The following is a 17,866-nucleotide window of genomic DNA, read 5'->3' on the forward strand; positions in this document are numbered from 1 at the left end:
AAGGAGGAAAACAAATGATGACTGCAAGCTTTCTGCCACCGCCAAAGCAGTAGAGACTTGGCCAAGTAAGAATCACAGCAGACGGCCCACAGAGGTTGGCCTAATTGCCGTGAAAAACAAAACAAAACAAAAACCAAACCTCTCAGGCCAGTCATTGTAAAGTGATGAAATATTATCATGTAGGCAAATATACAACAAATGAAAACTAAAACTTAATTCTAAACACTTCCTGGAGGCATTTTTTAAAAAAAGATTCTTGTACTTACTACCTACTAATTTGTAGAGCAAATGCGTGATACTTTGGCAAACAGTTTATTCAATACTTTGTAAAGTTCTACCCACATATCCATTGCACTGTGGGCAATGATGCTACGAAAATGCATTCCATTGCTTGGAAAGAAATAAAATAGGAGATGATTTTTGTTCTTTGAAGTACCTATTATTGCATATTTCTTTCAGAGCTCAGTAGAGATAGACAGCTGTAGACACTTCCCAGGGTCAAGGGATTCACACATCCTCTATGGTGCGATGCTGCAGCCTTCATACCAGAGACTTCTACCGGTGGCCTCCGTACTTGGCCACCCAGTCTGTCCTCCCATGCACTGAGGGAACCGGCTGTGCACGGTTCACGAGATTTAGGTTTTTTGCTGTAGGATTATAAGTGCGCCCTGAAAACTGCCCCCGACCAGATTTTGTGTTCCAGGTACATTCTGAAAGAAATCAGAATTGAAAATTATAATTTTATTCACTTGATGATCAAACACACAAAAAAGCAATTCATCTCTTATTTTATGGGAAAAATTTGAATTTATCTTTAAAAGGTTAATTTGGTAGTCTCTGAGATTTAAAAAATTTTAAAACTCAAAATTCTAGTGCAGAATTATATTGACATCAATTAGAATTTTCAGTAGTTTAAGAAACAGTAATACTGGTTTGTGGTTCTAATACTGCTGATATTTCCGGTATTTCACTTTATTTATTTTTTTGAGTTGGAGTCTCACTCTGTCGCCCAGGCTGGAGTGCAGTGGCCGCTCCCAGCCACTGCAGCCTCGACCTGCTGGACTCAGGTGATCCTTCCATCTCAGCCTTCCAAGTAGCTGGAACTACAGGCACACACTACCATGCCCAGCTAATTTTTTGATTTACTGTAGAGACGAGGTCTCGCCACATTGCCCAGGCTGGTCTCAAGCCCACGGGCTCAGGCAATCCTCTCACCTCGGCCTCCCAAAGTGCTGGGATTATACGCTTGAGCCACCGTGCCTGGCCTCAGTACTTCACTTTTAGCTAGGCAACACCAAGTAAGATGACCAAGAGAAATTCTTGGTTCAAATTCAATGGGCAACACCCACAGTGTTAAGACTTAGGAATATCACACCGTGGTTACTACATCTAACAATGTTCAAACAGTCACTACAAAAAATGTATTTGGAATTGTGAATCCATAAAACTATGGCTTCATGGAGCTATACGTATGTGGTCCTATAAAGGATTTCTTTTTAAAAATGAAAATGTAGGCCGGGCATAGTGGCTCATTACTATAATCCCAGTACTTTGGGAGGCCAAGGTGAGAGAATTGCCTGAGCCCATGGCTGCGAGACCAGTCTGGGCAACTTGGCAAGACCTCATCTCAATCAAAAAAATTAGCTGGGCATGGTGGCACATGCCTGTAGTTCCAGCTACTTGGAAGGCTGAGGCTGAGCTCAGCAAGTAGAGGCTGCAGTGGCCGTGAGCGTGACACTGCACTCTAGCCTTTGTGACAGGTGAAAACCCGACTGAAAAAATAAATAAATAAAAATGAAAATGTAGTTTTTAGATTTAAGATACTTCATTTTTTTTTTACTGGGAAAATTATGGGTGGTAACACTATGACTTTACATGATAGAATCCCAAACCTTTAATCACAAGGTTTGTTTTATTCATGTATTTGACTGCTTAAAAATTTATGAGCATTAAAAAATCTGTTAAACATTTGTTATCTGAATAATTTATAAGCTAAAATTACATAAACATCTCAAATGACAAAGCAGTAAGTCATTTTACTGAGAACTTTTATGTCTTCAGTTCCTCCCTCACACCTTCCTCACCTCAAATTGAGAGCTAGGTGTCACAGGTATTCTGAGAAGGGGATGTTTGATTTCTTCCATTTGAGATTTAAATATCTTTTCACACTGCAGTCGCTTCCCTTCTTGGGTTCAGTGTCAATACTGAAATGAATTGCTGCTTTGTACCATTAGCCCTAGCTACAATATATTTACTGGCATGTTTTCCCCAGTTTTTCTTATACTTTCACTGTAAAACTGGGAGGTAGGAGGGACTTCTGTGAGCACAGTGTCCTGATGTGCTGCTTACCTCAGCGAGTGGAAACAAGGCATTAAGAGTGACGGCCTGGGCAAAGACAGCCAGCCAACTGGATGTTGTGTAATTTGGCAGGGAGGGAGGCCAAGAGCTCTCCCCTCGATGGTTTCAACCATCTTACCGGGTTTAAAATTCTCAAAGTCAAAACTGCTAAAATTCTACCTAACAAAGACATGGACAATGTGTCTATGAGCCAGTTAGGGTCCCATGTTTTCCAGGAATAACCCTTCAGTTAGAGCCTTTGGAGTGTAAACAAGCATCTGTCAGGTAAATTGGTGCGCTCACACCTGAGGGCCACAGAGCAGAGTGGTACTGGGGCAAAGGAGAGAATGTGTGAGGGAAGAGGGCAGGGGAGGAGAGAGAGGAAAGGGAACACAGCCCTCTGTGAATGGGTGAGGCTCTGGGGTAAGAAGTAAGGGGTTGGGAAGAACAAAAAAGGGAAGTTTTTTACCAGGACGTGCCAGAGCCTAAAGTCAAGTCCTCAGTGCACTTTAAGGAAACTGTGTCCAGGCCAGTATTTTGTAAAACTTCTTTGAAGAGGGAAGCATTTTGTGAAGAAGGTTGTCGTGTTAAGATTTAGGATTCCTTTCCTAGAAATAAGGGTTTTAGGACTCAAGTTTCCCTGGTGAAAAACCTAATGGCTGACCAAGGAGTCCAGATCTTGTAGCAGGGCAAGAAATGCTTTTGTGCCTTAGTGGGACAACCTGCACCTCACCGCCCCGCAAGAGCACAGCAGTCAGGCCTGCAATTTGCTGTGTGTTTATTTTGAAAACTGCATTTGTCTTATCAGGGGCATTTAACTTCTTGTAGATAACATGTGCTAAAGGAAAGGAGTATGCCTCTAGTTGTGGATTTAATTTACGCCACTATGATGTAACTTTTAGCAAGATTTAAAACTTCTGGAAGATGGAGATCATAATAGTACCTTCTGTAATAGAGGCCTGGAAAGATTAAATGAGTTAATGTGCACAGAGTGCTTAGAACAGAGTCCTGTGCTTCTAAAGGTGTCGTATGTGAAAAGAAGTCACTCCTCAAAGTTCTTTTGGTTAGTTTCAAAGCAAGGGATGAGGGGATATTAGAAAGTCTGGGAGAGAGAGTATACAGGGAGGGAAGAAGAGATTAATTTCATTTGCCTTCTCAAAACCTGAGGGAGAAGGAGAGGGAAGAAGGAGGCTATGGGAGAAGGGGTAAATAGTTGAGTAAATATGGTAATGACCTGGTTTTATTTTCTTGAGGGGAACTGTCACCCAAATGGGAGTACTGGAAGACACATCTCTTACAGAACAGTGTTTTCCTAAGGATTTGCATTAACCACTTGAGACTGATTAATATTTACTTCTTTTTTTATCTTTCCTCCTATCACCTTCTGTAGGACGATCTGATAAGCAGAGTAAATGAAGAGATGAAAAGTTATGAGAAAGCATTTACTTAAAAAATGAAAACAGGGAATATGTATGCTAATTTGATATAATAATTAATACATAGAGGCCTTTGATATCTTACAGAAATATTTTTTAGAAGATCCACTCTCAAGAGTAGGTACCCAGATAACAAAATAATTTGAAACATTATGATTTTCTGCTTTCATATTAAAAATATAAATTTGTGTGTTTTATATAAATGAATGACTCATCGTAAGTCTAGCTTAAAATATTTGAAGCTTTATAAAAATCACCACTGTATATAAAACGTTTGCTTATTTTGATCAGCAGATTGATAACAAAGCAATTCTTTTCATCGATAAGGTAATTGTAGTCCTGTTTACTTTAAGGAGTTCTAATGCCATAAAAAATAAAAAATTAAAGAAGTCCAGTGACTTTTTACATTTTTAGCTCCAGTAGCATAAACTTTAAAGACTGACAACTCTAATAATGAGTTTTAATATGAGATCCTGGTTAGAATAGGCTGTGAGAATACTTTTGGAGTCAACTTTTACATTAACTACAATTAGGTATCTTACCAAGTTTCTGATGATCAGCCTTAATGTATATTTTAGACGCTTCAATAAAGTATGTCTATTTCAGATTAAAATAATTCAGAGAACATTCATGGTTAAATCTGGTTGGCTCAAGTACAGATTCATTACCCTCTACTCCACGTGTGTGCCCCTGAATTCAATCAGCCATAACAATCAGCTGAATTCAATCAACCATAACACTGAACGGTGGAGGGATAAACCCCTCACCACCTGATACTATTGCAAAGCAAAAGGCGGGGTGTGGAAGTTCTGTGACTATTAATTTCTACACTCTAAAATGGAACTGTAGAGAAATCACATGTAAACTTACACATAGAGTGTCAATGTTAATTAGGCTTTCACTCTATGCCAGGTACTGGGCAGAAGGCTTTTAAAAATGCACCTTCTCCCAGCTCACTGTGCAGCACATAGCACACTTTTTGAAAGTCGATTAACTGAGGTTCTACTCTAGCACCACCAGCTGTGTGACCTTAGGAAGTCACTTCACGTCAGTGTCCTCATCTGGAAAGAAGAGATCTAGCTATGTCATCAGGTAGTCGTGAGGATTAAAGGATACAATCCCATCGAGCCCTTTACACAGTACCTGGGAGACAGTAACCACTTAGAGGTAGCTCTTCTTTTCATTAGTAGACTCTCAAACCACATTGTTGGAAGGAAAACAGGACATTTTGCCAAAAACAATTAGGACCGTGCTAATAAGTGAGACTAATTTAAAAGTCTCCACTCAGAAAAAGTGACTATATAAACTTAAGGAAAAAGCCCCTCTCAGTTCAGAAATCTAAAACACTGTATCCGAAGTTGTTCTTACCGGAAGCCGCTGCACCGAGAGGTGCCAAGTGGATCCTCAGGCCAGCCGACCCCACTTCTTTTTTGAGAAAGGAAGGGCTGTATCTTGATTGATTGTAAGTAGCATAACTCCCAAGATTGCCTAGTGATGATCATAGGTATCATAATCAGAAGGTGAATATTTTAAGGTTAGCATAACTTTGAATACTACCCCTATTACTTCTAAATACTATTTTTTGAGCATCTACTGTGTTTCAGGCACTGTGTTGTGCTTCTCACAGATATTCTTATTCCATCCATATAACAACCCTCTTAAGATGCCTGCTATTATCCACATCGTGTAGCTCTTCAATATTAAACAACTTGCCTAAGTACTCACAGCTCGTAAGGGACTGAGTGAGAATCTGAACTCGAGGCTCAGGTGTGTTCAGTCCAGGCTTTTTCAGGACCCCAGTTCCTAACGTGGGTGTAAGTTTCCTGCCACAACACCCATCCCTGAAGTGCTCTCTGTGCCTTTCTTCATGTTGTAAAATCGTTATGGGTGAACCTATTCTCATGAGGTTGTTGTAAGGATTGAATAAGACTCTGCAGAGCACTCGGCATAGAATTTGCGGTTCTAAGTGCCAGCTGTCGTCATTATTGTCATCATCACCATCGTCACTATTAGTGAGTGATCGATCTGGGGAAACACAGGGATGAGACAAAGAGCGAAAATCTGAAGGTGGAAGACCAGGAGGTCACTGCTACTGCTGGAATGAGAGAAGATGAGGGCCTGAACCGAGGCAGTCACCGAAGGATGGAGAAGAAGGGAACTGCGTGGGTATAGGGGTGAGGATGGTAGGGAAAGAGGGGAGTAAGTGTGTAGCGTAGGTGACTGGGTGGGTTGTCTAAGAACAACAGTATAGGAGAAGAACAATTTGGGGAAAAGACATGGTGTCCGGAGGATATTCAAGTTGTGGAGGGTGAGTAGGCAGCGTGGAGATCGGTGAGGGTTGGCGGCGGGGGTCATGGAGCTATACGCTGGGACAAGCCGGCACAGAGGATCTGCACAGATATGCAGAGACCCGGAGTAGATCCTCGAGGAACACCAGCATTAAGGGAAAGGAAAGAAAAGGCCTCTGTGGAGGAGACAGAATAGGTAGAGAGATGGGTGGCAGGAAGAATAGGGCACGAAGGTCCCAGAGAACACGTATTGCGAGGACCGAAGGAATGGCAGATGAGACACAGGTCGGAGGTCAGCACTGTGCCAGGGATGTGGCCACGGGGATAACGTCAGGATCGAGCAGGAGCTGCTTCCACGGCATGAAGCAGGCTGAGGACAAGCGACAGAGTTGAGGAGCAAACCAGAAGCAACAGGTGGTAAACAACCTAGCTATGCAGGGCAGACAGGTTTGTCAGCTAGGAGGCGAAACTGGGTTCTGATCACCCTGGCGGTTTTAAAGAACTGTTCGGTTGGCAGCTATCACAGAAGTGTTTTTTTCCATAGTGTTATTTGTTCACTTGTCTGGATGCTGAGCTCTGTCCCTGATGTCTCTCAAGGGGTATAGCAGACTCTCAACAAGTGGTTGCTCTTGAATCAAAAAGTGTCAAAGCAGAGTAACATCAGCCTCTAGAGGATTTTATACAGTGAGCACAGGCTACCAGTCTATACAATTTTTATCTCTATTAAATTTTGCATCAGTGCAGCTGCCTAATTTGACCTTTCTTCTCATGTCAGGAACACATTCTGAATTACTAGTCAGTTCTCTAATTCGGAAGAATTTCTGAAAGGAAGTTCAGAGCGGCGATCACACTCAGATCACGTCCTGTGCTCTCATCCTCATCATCAGAGCAAACGCTTATTAATGTGTAGTGTGTGACAAAAATTCTAGGTATAGTTACAAAATAATAGCTACAAAAATATCATTTCCTCTATTTTATAGATGGGAAAACTAGCTTTAATAACTTGTCCCAAACCAAACAGCTGCTCAGTAACAAAATAGAGATATGCCAGATTCTAAAATTCATGCACCTAGCAGTTACATAATGCTTCTTCTTATTGGAGAAAGAAGTCAAACAGAAATTAAGTCTTCTTAAATTATTTTGGCTCATTATTTGAAGCATCTTGTGAGCTGCAAAATTTTAGGTTGGAGCCAGTGGTTAGCACTGTTGAAACCAGGGACACTGAACCTTAGATAATCCACCGTCCCTATCAAGCCAGTTAAGCCTGTTTTAAAATATAATTGTTATTGCCTCAGAAATTAGTGTCAGAACTTAAAAAAAATTCCAGGAATATTGACCACAATATTAGAAAATATTTTAAATTCTTTTCAACAGAATTATTTGCTTGATTTCTTCTACAGATTGCCATAATTTAAGAAGCACAGAGCTTTCTGAGAGTGAATTTGTCCTAGAACGCCAGCTATTGAAGGATAGTGTTCTTGAGGAAATGGAGTGCTTTTCTTTCTCCTAGTCCTGATTTGACTTCTAAAAGCAGGGCACCTTGGCCTTTTATGTCGGAATTAGAAGCAGATGTTGAGAAGAAAATTAGACAAGAGATTCAAAGCACAAGTTGTACTCATCTACAATGCCCAGAAATTGATTACCTTGTGGGTCCTCTAATTTTTCAGGAGAACTTTCATTGCATGATAGTTTTTCAATTGGTATAATTATGCTTTCTTCTAAAGAGAAGGCAGATGGAAAGAAAGTATAACAGTAAGGAGAATGTCTTAGGAAAAGCAGAGCAAAAATGGATTCAATGATTAGTGAAAAGGCCCGGAAAGAGCTCTTACAATGAGAAAATGTTCTCTTGTGTTGTCCCAGCTTTCATCTGATACCAACTGTATACTCCCTCGAGACTCAAAGTTGTTCTGCTGTCACTTAAATGAATTTGTGTGACTGGTAAGTTAAATGAATCTTGTTTTTAAGTAATTAAGAAAAAATAAGTAAATTGCAGAGCTACAGTGCATGACATCTCAGCATTATTAAACGGATAAGCCGAGTCTCTAAAGAATCGGGAAAACTTGTAAAACGTCCAAGTGCATCGATGCCACATCAGAATACCTACTAGGCTAATCACTCACTCACGACAGTACACACTACAACATCAGTCATCAAACTTTTTTACTCATACCACCTACATTTTTGTAAAAAGAACTCTTTATCTCTTTATACACTTAAGTTGATATCTACAATTTTTCATCATAAGTTTACCAGTTGCAAAAGGCATTATTTTTGGCATACTGTAATTATAGATATTTAAAAATAAAATGATTACATTTCTTCTTTAAATATAATCAATGCAATTTAAATGCCATAGATATGTTATGCCCTCAAATACTGACACACAAATACATGAACAAGTTTCTTTTTGACATTTGAAAATTTCACATTAGCTAGGCTCGGTGGCTCAGCCTGTAATCCCGCGCTTTGGGAGGCTGAGGTGAGTGGATTGGCTGAGAACGTGGGTTCGAGACCTGCCTAGGCAATTTGGTGAGACCTCATCTCTACAATAAATCAAAAAATTAGCCAAGCGTGGTAGCGCACGCCTGTAGTTTCAGCTACTTGGAAGGCTGAAGCGGAAGGATTGCCGGAGCCCAGCAGGTCAAGAGTGGCCACTGAACTCCAGTCTGGGTGATAGAGTGAGACTCCAACTCAAAAAAGAAAATTTCACATTAATTACTTTTCCCCCTCAAATTATATAAATATATATTTTAATATTAAAATTGTGGGGTACAATTAAGGGTTAGGTACACAAATATTCATTGTGCAGGTACCCTTGTTGATGTGTGACCCCCTTCCCCAGGCAGATATCGACTAAATTATATTTTTATTCATATCTCAGCTTCCAGATTTTATCTTTAAATTGATCACTCAAAAATGTGTATAAATGGAAAAAGTTAAATTTATTGTAATCTTAAGTATATTAAAATACTTTTTTCTGGATTAAGTTATCATTAATTACGATGATTCACTGGATATAATACATAAGCAAAGATGAATATTATCAATTTTGATTACTAAACATGAAAAGTAAGTTTTTGGAAACTCATCTTTTAGTGAGAAAGATGGAATTTTCAAGTAGTTCATGTATCAACAAATGAATATTTGTTGCTAGAATCACATGGGGTTCAGCATCAGTGCAATTTCTCTCTCTCTCTCTTTTTTACTATGGGAAATAGAAGCACTGAGAAACCTTGTTAATGCAAATAAATACTTGGGAATGGGAGGGGTTTTGTTACAACTTTGCCACTCTATTCTTTGAACTCTTTTCAAGGTTACAGGTCAAAAATCATATATGAACTCATAAAAAATGATTTTTAGTTACCTGTCGGCTATCAACTCAGTTAGGTTCTCCTTCAATTTTCTGAAAGCTAAGAACTGAAAACCACCTGACTTTATAAAGGGATTGTTCCTCAGTCATCAAATCAAAGTTCCTTACTTTCTCAACAGCGAACCATCAACATATCAGATTTTCCATTTGATTGACACCCCAGATAGTTTTACATTTTGAAGAAACACAAAACACACCATAATAGACAGTGAGAGGTCTTATTTTCTTTTGTAAAGTAGGAAAATAGAGACACTTTGCTAAGGAAGATCTATTTTAGGAAAGACCCAGAAGAAAGCTGAGGATCTGGCAAATGGTTCCCTGAAAACTAAACTATCTGTGATCAAGTATTAGTTGAAAAATCTTTGTGTATTTCCCCAAGTGTATACATATCTCAGTTCAAAGAAGAGAGCAGCAGCTGGGCACGGTGGCTCATGCTTGTAATCCCAGCACTTTGGGAGGCTAAGATGAGAGGATCGCCTGAGCTCAGGAGTTTGAGACCAGTCTGGGCAATGTAGCAAGACATTGTCTCTACAAAAAAAAAAATAAAGAATTAGCTGGGTGTGGCACTGCGTGCCTATAGTCCTAGCTATTCAGGAGGCTGAGGCGGGAGGATTACTTGAGCCCATGAGTTTGAGGCTGTGGTGAACCATGATCTTCCACTGCACTCTATTCTGGGTGACAGAGTGAGACCCTGACTCAAAACAAACAAACTAAAACTGTAAAAAGACAGCTGCAACATATTTAAAGTAAACATCTGTAAAGGAAAACAGTACATATTTATATTTTACATGTATTCTTGCATTACCTGCGTGACTCTTTTTGAAAGAAAGTTCTTCCCCGATGGGTCCCAATGACTTAGGAAATAACGGATTACTCCAAGTGTGGGAGTTCATATCCTTTCCATTGGCTATCAAGGACACGTTCTTGGGATTTACACCTTAGAAGAACAAAGCAGTCATCTCAAAGGTTGGAGTATGATCACCAATTTGAAAGAAAAATATATAATACATTCAAACAAAGACTAGAAATACCTTGGACAGGAGACTGGAAATGAATTTAGATTAAAATGTAGCAGACATCTGCTTTTTGATAAATCCTAACATGATCCTAAGCCCTCAGCACAACAACTGGAATACTGGCAGTTTACTTAATAAACAAGATATTTTCTGTAACATAAATAATAGAAACATTTGACATTCTTGCTGAGTATCTTGTAAAAATTGAGGTAGCACAAACATTTCTTCAAAAGCATAACATTTTAGGATGACTCATGTCACTTGATTTGAGTGTATGCTTTGGAGCAGACCCTTATTGTACCAGGGAAAACAGACCCATGACCAAAGAACTCAAAGAAACCCAAGACGTTCCAAAGTAGATACATAAAGATCCATCTGGAATGCTTATTTGTATACTGGACTTAGCAACATCTAAACAGTTTACCACCTGTTAACCAGAAAGATGATGTTAGAAAAGAGGACAATTTAAATTATGATTTTCTGAAACTCTGTGAAATGGTGAGTGAGCCTTGGGCTTTGGTACTAGTGGGTTGTTTAATCTGTTTTTAAGATACTTGAAAACTTCTGAGCTTGTTTTCTTTTTTACTGATAATTAAATTTGACCGAACTTCTGAGATGCTACCTATCACACAGTCATTCATGTAGTGTTTTCTTTTCCTTCTTTTTTTTTTTTTTTTTTGAGTTGGAGTCTTAACTCTTTCACCCAGGCTCACAGCCACCGCAGTCTTGACCTGCTGGGCTCAGGTGATCCTTCCACCTCAGCCTTCCAAGTAGCTGGAATTACAGGCATGGTTTATTATAGAGAAGAGGTCTCGCCAAGTTGCCCAGGTTGGTCTCGAACCTGTGGGCTCAGGTAATCCTCTCAATTCGACCTCCCAAAGTGCTGGGATTATAGGAGTGAGCCACTGCGCCTGGCCCATGTAGTGTTTTCTTTAACTAGTGTAGAAATGAGCACGGAGGTCTCCATTGAGTTAGGAAGTTGGAACTGTCTTCAGGAAGCATGAGCTTTTACTTGTCACAAGCTTAATTCCTTAGACAGGCTTCACATTTATGAGATATATAATAATGCCTCTTAAAACCAGAAATACTGAGCCTCAAAAGTTACCCATCATTGGTTTTCTAAGGAAACACTCCATCAGGCAAATAATTTTCCTTTCTTATAGGATGTAACTCCCTTAATAAAACGCCTACAAATAGAACTGTAATAGGCAACCACTTGATGATAAAGAAGATACACTAGGTGACAATTACTCATATTAAAAACATTTTTACCCGACTACTCGTGGTGGCTCATGCCTGGGATCCCAGCACTTTGGGAGGTCGAGATAGGAGGATTGCTTGAGTCCAGGAGTTCAAGACCAACCCAGACAAGACAGTGAGACCTTATCACTACAAACAAACAAAAAGAGTGGTACATGCCTGTAGTACCAGCTATTCAGGAGGCTGAGGCAGAAGGATCTCCTGAGTTCAGGAGGTCAAGGCTGCGGTGAGCTGGTGCCACTGCACTCCAGCCTAGGTGAAAAACTGAGACCCAGACTCAAAAAAAACAAAACAAAAAAAAGTATCCCAAAAGAAAGGGCCGGTAGGGGAAAAAGTGAAAAAAATCTCTTTAAGTGAACAGCTTTCATATAGTTCAACAAAAAAATGGGGCCTAAATATTTAAATTATTTCGTTAATCTGGTTGGTCTTGGCAATAACCTTAAATAGGTTTTTAAAATAGATAATTAGTTTAATTCAGGTATTTTTAAGATAAAGATTCTAACTTTGTTGAAAAAAGACATATACTAGAATTTTAAATTATTTGTTGGTTTATGAGCTTCCATCTACATAACAAACGCTGTTAGGAAGAAGCAGAAATTAATATAATTTAAAATAATAATAGATATCATTATGTGGTGATAACTCTTCCCCTCAAAGGGATCAAAACGTCAGCAAATATTTACTGAGCACCTACCAATGCCAGGCAGTGTGTGGCACCAGAGAAAAAGTGGTAAATACAACAGGCCAATTCCTACTCTTTTGGCTCTTAAAATCTAATGGAAAAGGAGACATTTATAGTTATAATCAGTTAGTAAATTATTAGCAGTGTGCAAATTGTTTAGAAGAAGCTGATATGGAGAATGATCCTCAGTCAATCTCTCTTTCAAAATGCGATTTTAAGCTGAAGTATGTTCCTGGGAGAGGCAACAGTTTGGGCAGAGGACCTGGGATGGGGAGGAACCCAGAGATGGTCAGCATGGATGTCCAGCAGCAGCAAGAACACAGAGAGGGAAAACTGAGGCTGGGAGGGAGGGGGCGGAGGGCCAGGTCCCAAGGACTTGGGATGTCCTGTTGGGAGATGTAAAATGCAGGAGAGGCTGATATAGGAATGGCACAGGACTCCGAATGAGCAGGGTGGAAAGAAAGGTGGCAAGTGATAAGTAGGAAGAGAGAGGATCCACAGGCCAAGGTTTCAAAAGTGCTGGGGAGGGAGTGGCTTTCCGACTGGTAGTGCTGGCATCCTGCTCAGAGTCCTGGTTCTAGAAGGGCGGGACCCAAGTGGGCACTGCTGAGAGATCATTAGCGTTCCCCTTGCATACTCTATTCGCCACTACCGTGTGATAATTAGGTTCCTAAGGCTTAGAGGGTGAGTTGAGAGAGGATGTGGTCCCGCTGTCAGTAACAAAACAGAATTTCAAAGTCTTGCTCCAAGCACACAGCTGGTTGGTAACAGGTCAGTAATATGACTCTTGTGTCTCTTTCCCTGAAGGCCAATGTCACAGATCTGTCAGTCCTTGTAGTATAATGCCATGCTGCACTGAAATCATATGGTACATTTCTAGAGCTCCCATAATTCTAACAGTTGATGCCTAATACGACCATTTATACTTGGCTTTAAGGTAAAAGAGGGCCCCAAAAGGCATAATTCTTTTCTTATTCCCAAAGATATTCAATTACAAAAATAACTACAGATCATAAATAAATGTCAAGGATTGCTTCTTATTTGAGCACAGTAGCTGGTTCACAGAAGGTGCTCAATAAATATTTGTCCAAGTGGCTGGACTGAGCCAATTCTAGTTTCAAATCTAATCCAGCTCTAGAGGGGTCATTTTCAAGACAAAGAATAACAATAAAGTAAAAATGAGGCTCAACTTTAGATTTCAAACAGTTCTTTGTAATTTTGAGTCTATATTTAAAGCTTCCATTACATTCATATTTCTGATCCCAAGTAATTTGCAGAATTTGTTAGGGCCTGCTAGTTAAAAAAGAAATGATCCTACAGGTCTCACCCTGAAATATATTCTTGAAAAACCACATTAGGAAGCAGGACTACGAAAACTGGGTGGTTTGGCTCAAAGGATAAATATCTTTTGCCAAAAATTTACAATAGCCTTTCTCACCAGAGGGCTCACTTCTATAAGTAAGAAAACGCTGATTTGCTAAATGTCAGTCAGTAAAGTGTACTTAATTTTTTTTTGTCATACTCTAGCATTCTTTCATTTTTTAAGCAGTATTTTTTATTTCAATAGCTTTAGAGGGTACAATTTTTTTTAAACATGGAAAAAAGCATCTCCCATGAATCTGTGTTCTGGAAATTTTTTTGCATCCCTGCTCTCGCAGTCAGATTAGAACTCTCTCATGATTTCAACACCAAAATTTACAAACCTACTGGTTTCTAGAGATTACCACCCAAGGGTTTCTGCTTCTTTCAGAAGGGCTCCCCAGCCGTTATGGTCCTATTCCAACTCCTCTTGCCTTTCTGAAGATTCAGCCCCTCACTCGTCTCTCTCCTCCAGCACCCCCAGTTCCTCCCTCTGTAAGAGACCCTTCCCATCAGCAAGCAGACATGCTCCAGAGCACGGCAGAAGCGCCCCCTGCATTCCGTGTTGGCTTGATTCCACTTCTGATCTCTTCAGGATAAACTAGGATGAAGCAGTCTAAATAAGAACGGCCATTTTTACAAAGATTATAAAGAAATATGTGTGCAAACTCCTTACCTTATTAGTGTAATGGCATGACAATTTTCTGTTCAAAAACATTAGCATAACCTGTATTTTTTCCCTCATTTTCAAGAATCAAAGCATAAGGCCACAAATAAAATAGTCTTTCCCAAACTATCAGAGAGATTACAGTAGTGAAAAGCTGATCTAATTTAGGAAAAAAGGATTTTAAAATCAATTGTAGAGTTTCAAAAACTAAATATTCCCAATTTTTAGAAAGTGTCCAAAAAAAAAAAAAAACCCTAGCAAATGCTATGTTAACATCTTATGTTAGTAACAACTGTACTGTATAGTGAATTTTCTAATCCCTATCCCTTGCTCACAAGAGTCTTTTTTATTTTTTAATTGATATATTATAGTTGTATATATTTTTGCAGTACATGTGACATTTTGACTCATACATGCAATGTATAATGATGAATCAGGGCAATAGGGATATCCGTCACCTCAAACATTTGTCTTGTCTGTATTGGGAACAATTCTTCTCTTCTAGCTATTTTGAAATACAAAGTAAACTACTGTTAACTATAATTTCCCTATTGTGCTTTTGAATACTATAAATTATTCCTTTTAACTATATTTTTGCCCCATTAACCAATTATCTTTATCATCCCCTAACTATTTTAATAAGATCTTTGTAAATTCATTTGGTATATGCTACTAATAAGAGTTATATAAGTTCCCCCTCCCCCTTTCTCTATCCAGATGTACACAGTTTTTCTAATTTTATGACCCAGGTTTTTTAGAGTTCACTTCCCATGTCTTACCCTGATGCCATATAGCCTAAGTAATTTGCTTACAACAAAACAAACATTAACTTCCTTAGATCTGCAAATACTCAGATTTGCTCTGCTCTTGATAACTTCATGCCAATGTCTTCAACCTTTCTTAGATACGCTAGTGTCTTCCTTCTCACAAATCAGCACAGGAGTGCAGTCCTAAAGCCTTGATTTGGTGTCCATAAGCTTATTTCAACTCATTCAGCACCTGTGGCTAAACTGAAACACTCACTGTGCCTTCTGTTTTCTATCCCATTCATTTCTAAATCTTTTGTTTGTTTGTTTGTCTCACCAGTTACTAACAACAGGAGTAGGTCTCAACTAGATGCCTTGAACTTAAATTCATATAGTTACCTAAAAGGTATATAGAAAAATATGTTATATATCTATCTCTTGCTAACAATCCAGTCTCAACTGTTTCTCTCATCTGCTTTCCCCCTCCTTCCCAAACAAGTTTCTGGAAAATGGAGACTCAGATGTGAAAAGCAAATCTTCCTTCAGTAAATAGTGGCCTGCTCACTGTGTTTAGAAAACTATAAATGACCATCCCACAAAAACATATCACCTTCCCTCACTAAAGATATATCTGTACAGATACATGAGTATTTAAAAATTGATTCCCTTTTATAGTAAATTGAATTTAAAAATTTTATTTTTTATTGGATTTAGAAGAAAATGCTGTTTGCAGGCACATCAGAAACTCCCCCACTGTCTGTCTAGAGCTTTCTCCTGAGCTCCAGCTTCATATATCCAGGTATCTATTAGAGAGATCAACTCAGATGTTTAATAGGCACTCCAAACTCAACCCTCGATTCTTTCCCTCCACACTCCTGTCCTCTCCTCATCTTCCTTTTCTCACCCCATCCACCAATGGTCAAGTCAGAGCCTCAGAAGCAGAAATGAATTCCTTCCACTCCTTCCCATCACCCATGAGAATCTATCTGCAAGTCCTATTGGTTCCACTTATGAAATTTCAACCACTTCTGTGTCTGCTGCTTCCACTCTGGAACAAGCCATTACCCTCTCCCATCTAGACAAATGCAATGGCTTCTTGAACAGTATCCTTACTTCTCTTGACCCCACAGCATGCTCTACGCAGTAGCCAGAATGATCTTTTAAAAACATCATTTAGAAAATAGTATAAAAAATTCACATTTTATGAAAAAATATAATGAGGATGCAGAATTGCTTCAATAAAATTTAGCATTTGCTAAATGCATAGATGGTTAGGTTTAGTGGCTCATGTCTGTAATCCCAGCATTTTGGGAAGCCATGGTGGGAGGAATGCTTGAGGCCAGGAGTTCTAACCAAGCCTAGGCAACATAGTGAGACCCCAACTCTACCAAAAACCAAAACACCACACAAAAATGAAATGCATAGCTTTGGTGAAGAAAGGCGAGATTTTCTGAAACACAGAGATCATATTTATTTTTGGCTGCTAAGCATTACTCAAGCAGACTTCTACTAGTGGGAGAAACAAGAGGGCCAGAAAAGTCTTTGGCAACAGGCTGAGACACCGAAGAGCTCCATGATTATATTATTTGTTTCACTGGTGCCCTTTCTTTAGAGACTCAAAGACACCTGAGTCTGACTTACCTGTACTCTAGTCAGTGGTAAACATTTTATTTTTTCTACTTACCTGGAAGGTATCTTGATTGTTTCAAGTAGTACTGTTTTGCTGTTGAGGCAGTTGACAATTCAGAATCAGATTTTAGGGAAACAATGGCAGGTAAATTCTTGTTTTCCCCTGTGGGGTTGTTGGAGCCTGAGGGTACTGACTCTGGAAGCCTTGAAAATCAATATAAAGTAGTATTACAGCATGAACATGAACAACCAGGAGATGTTCTCACCCATCCTCTGTATATCTTTTCAAACTAATCAATGTGACCTCACTTAAATCGTTTCTGGAAGAGTCCTTTGGCTAAATGACAACTACTTCACCCCACATAGATATCAGACAGCACAAAGCACCATTTCTGATAAAAGAGAGTATGCGACAGAAAGCTTTATAACTGATCAGCAGTTTTCTTGCACATAATCGGTTTCTATCTTTCCTGAAACTGCTACAGTGTGGATTCCTAATTCCAGTTGTTGGTGTGTTGAAAGGGAAGACAATCATAACCATCTTCACCTGTCAAGTAAAATCATTTATAGTCATAAAGCTGGTTGTGGTCGCCTGTGCCTATAGTCCCAGCTACTTGGGAGGCTGAGGCGGAAGGATCTCTTGAGCCCAGGCGTATGAAACTAGCCTGGACAACATAGTGAGACGCTATCTCCAAAATAAAATAAAATAAAAACTTGTAATCAGCAAGGTGGTTTAAGGCACAGTTTGGATAGGCTAAGAAAACTGAGGTAGGGGAAGTCGTGCTAGAAAAGCTCCCACATAATATTTCCAATTACCGTAGTGACATACATGGGAAATAGGTATTGATTGAGACATGCCTGTTCCCCCATAGGCAGAACAGACTTGCGCAGTGGCTAAGCACCTGGCTAGCTGTGCAGTGATGTCAGTATTAAGACTGACTCTCTGCCTCTTGACCCCTGCCTCCCAAACCTGTTCCTGAGTAAGAACTGAGATTGTTCAGCTTCTAGCTTTAGTTCTGTCTCATTCCTGATGCCATTTTAACCAAACAGCAATGTAAGAGCCAACCGTCACCAGC

General features: G+C 39.5%; 1 protein-coding gene across 1 annotated transcript in view; it reads right to left on the minus strand.

Moving 5' to 3' along the window:
- Positions 1–295: 295 nt before the first annotated feature.
- MAK (male germ cell associated kinase) overlaps positions 296–17,866 on the minus strand; it is a 62,369-nt gene continuing 44,798 nt past the window's right edge. The window contains exons 11-15 of the mRNA XM_021713921.1: positions 16,846–16,994; positions 10,237–10,368; positions 7,705–7,779; positions 5,142–5,261; positions 296–710 (exon numbers count right to left, since the gene is read on the minus strand). Coding sequence (XP_021569596.1) covers positions 556–710; positions 5,142–5,261; positions 7,705–7,779; positions 10,237–10,368; positions 16,846–16,994 — 631 coding nt within the window. The 3' untranslated portion in view covers positions 296–555. The remainder of the gene's footprint in view (positions 711–5,141; positions 5,262–7,704; positions 7,780–10,236; positions 10,369–16,845; positions 16,995–17,866) is intronic.

The sequence above is a fragment of the Carlito syrichta genome, unplaced genomic scaffold (genome assembly GCF_000164805.1).
Source record: "Carlito syrichta isolate Samal-C Ts95f unplaced genomic scaffold, Tarsius_syrichta-2.0.1 Scaffold304855, whole genome shotgun sequence".
NCBI lineage: Eukaryota > Metazoa > Chordata > Mammalia > Primates > Tarsiidae > Carlito > Carlito syrichta.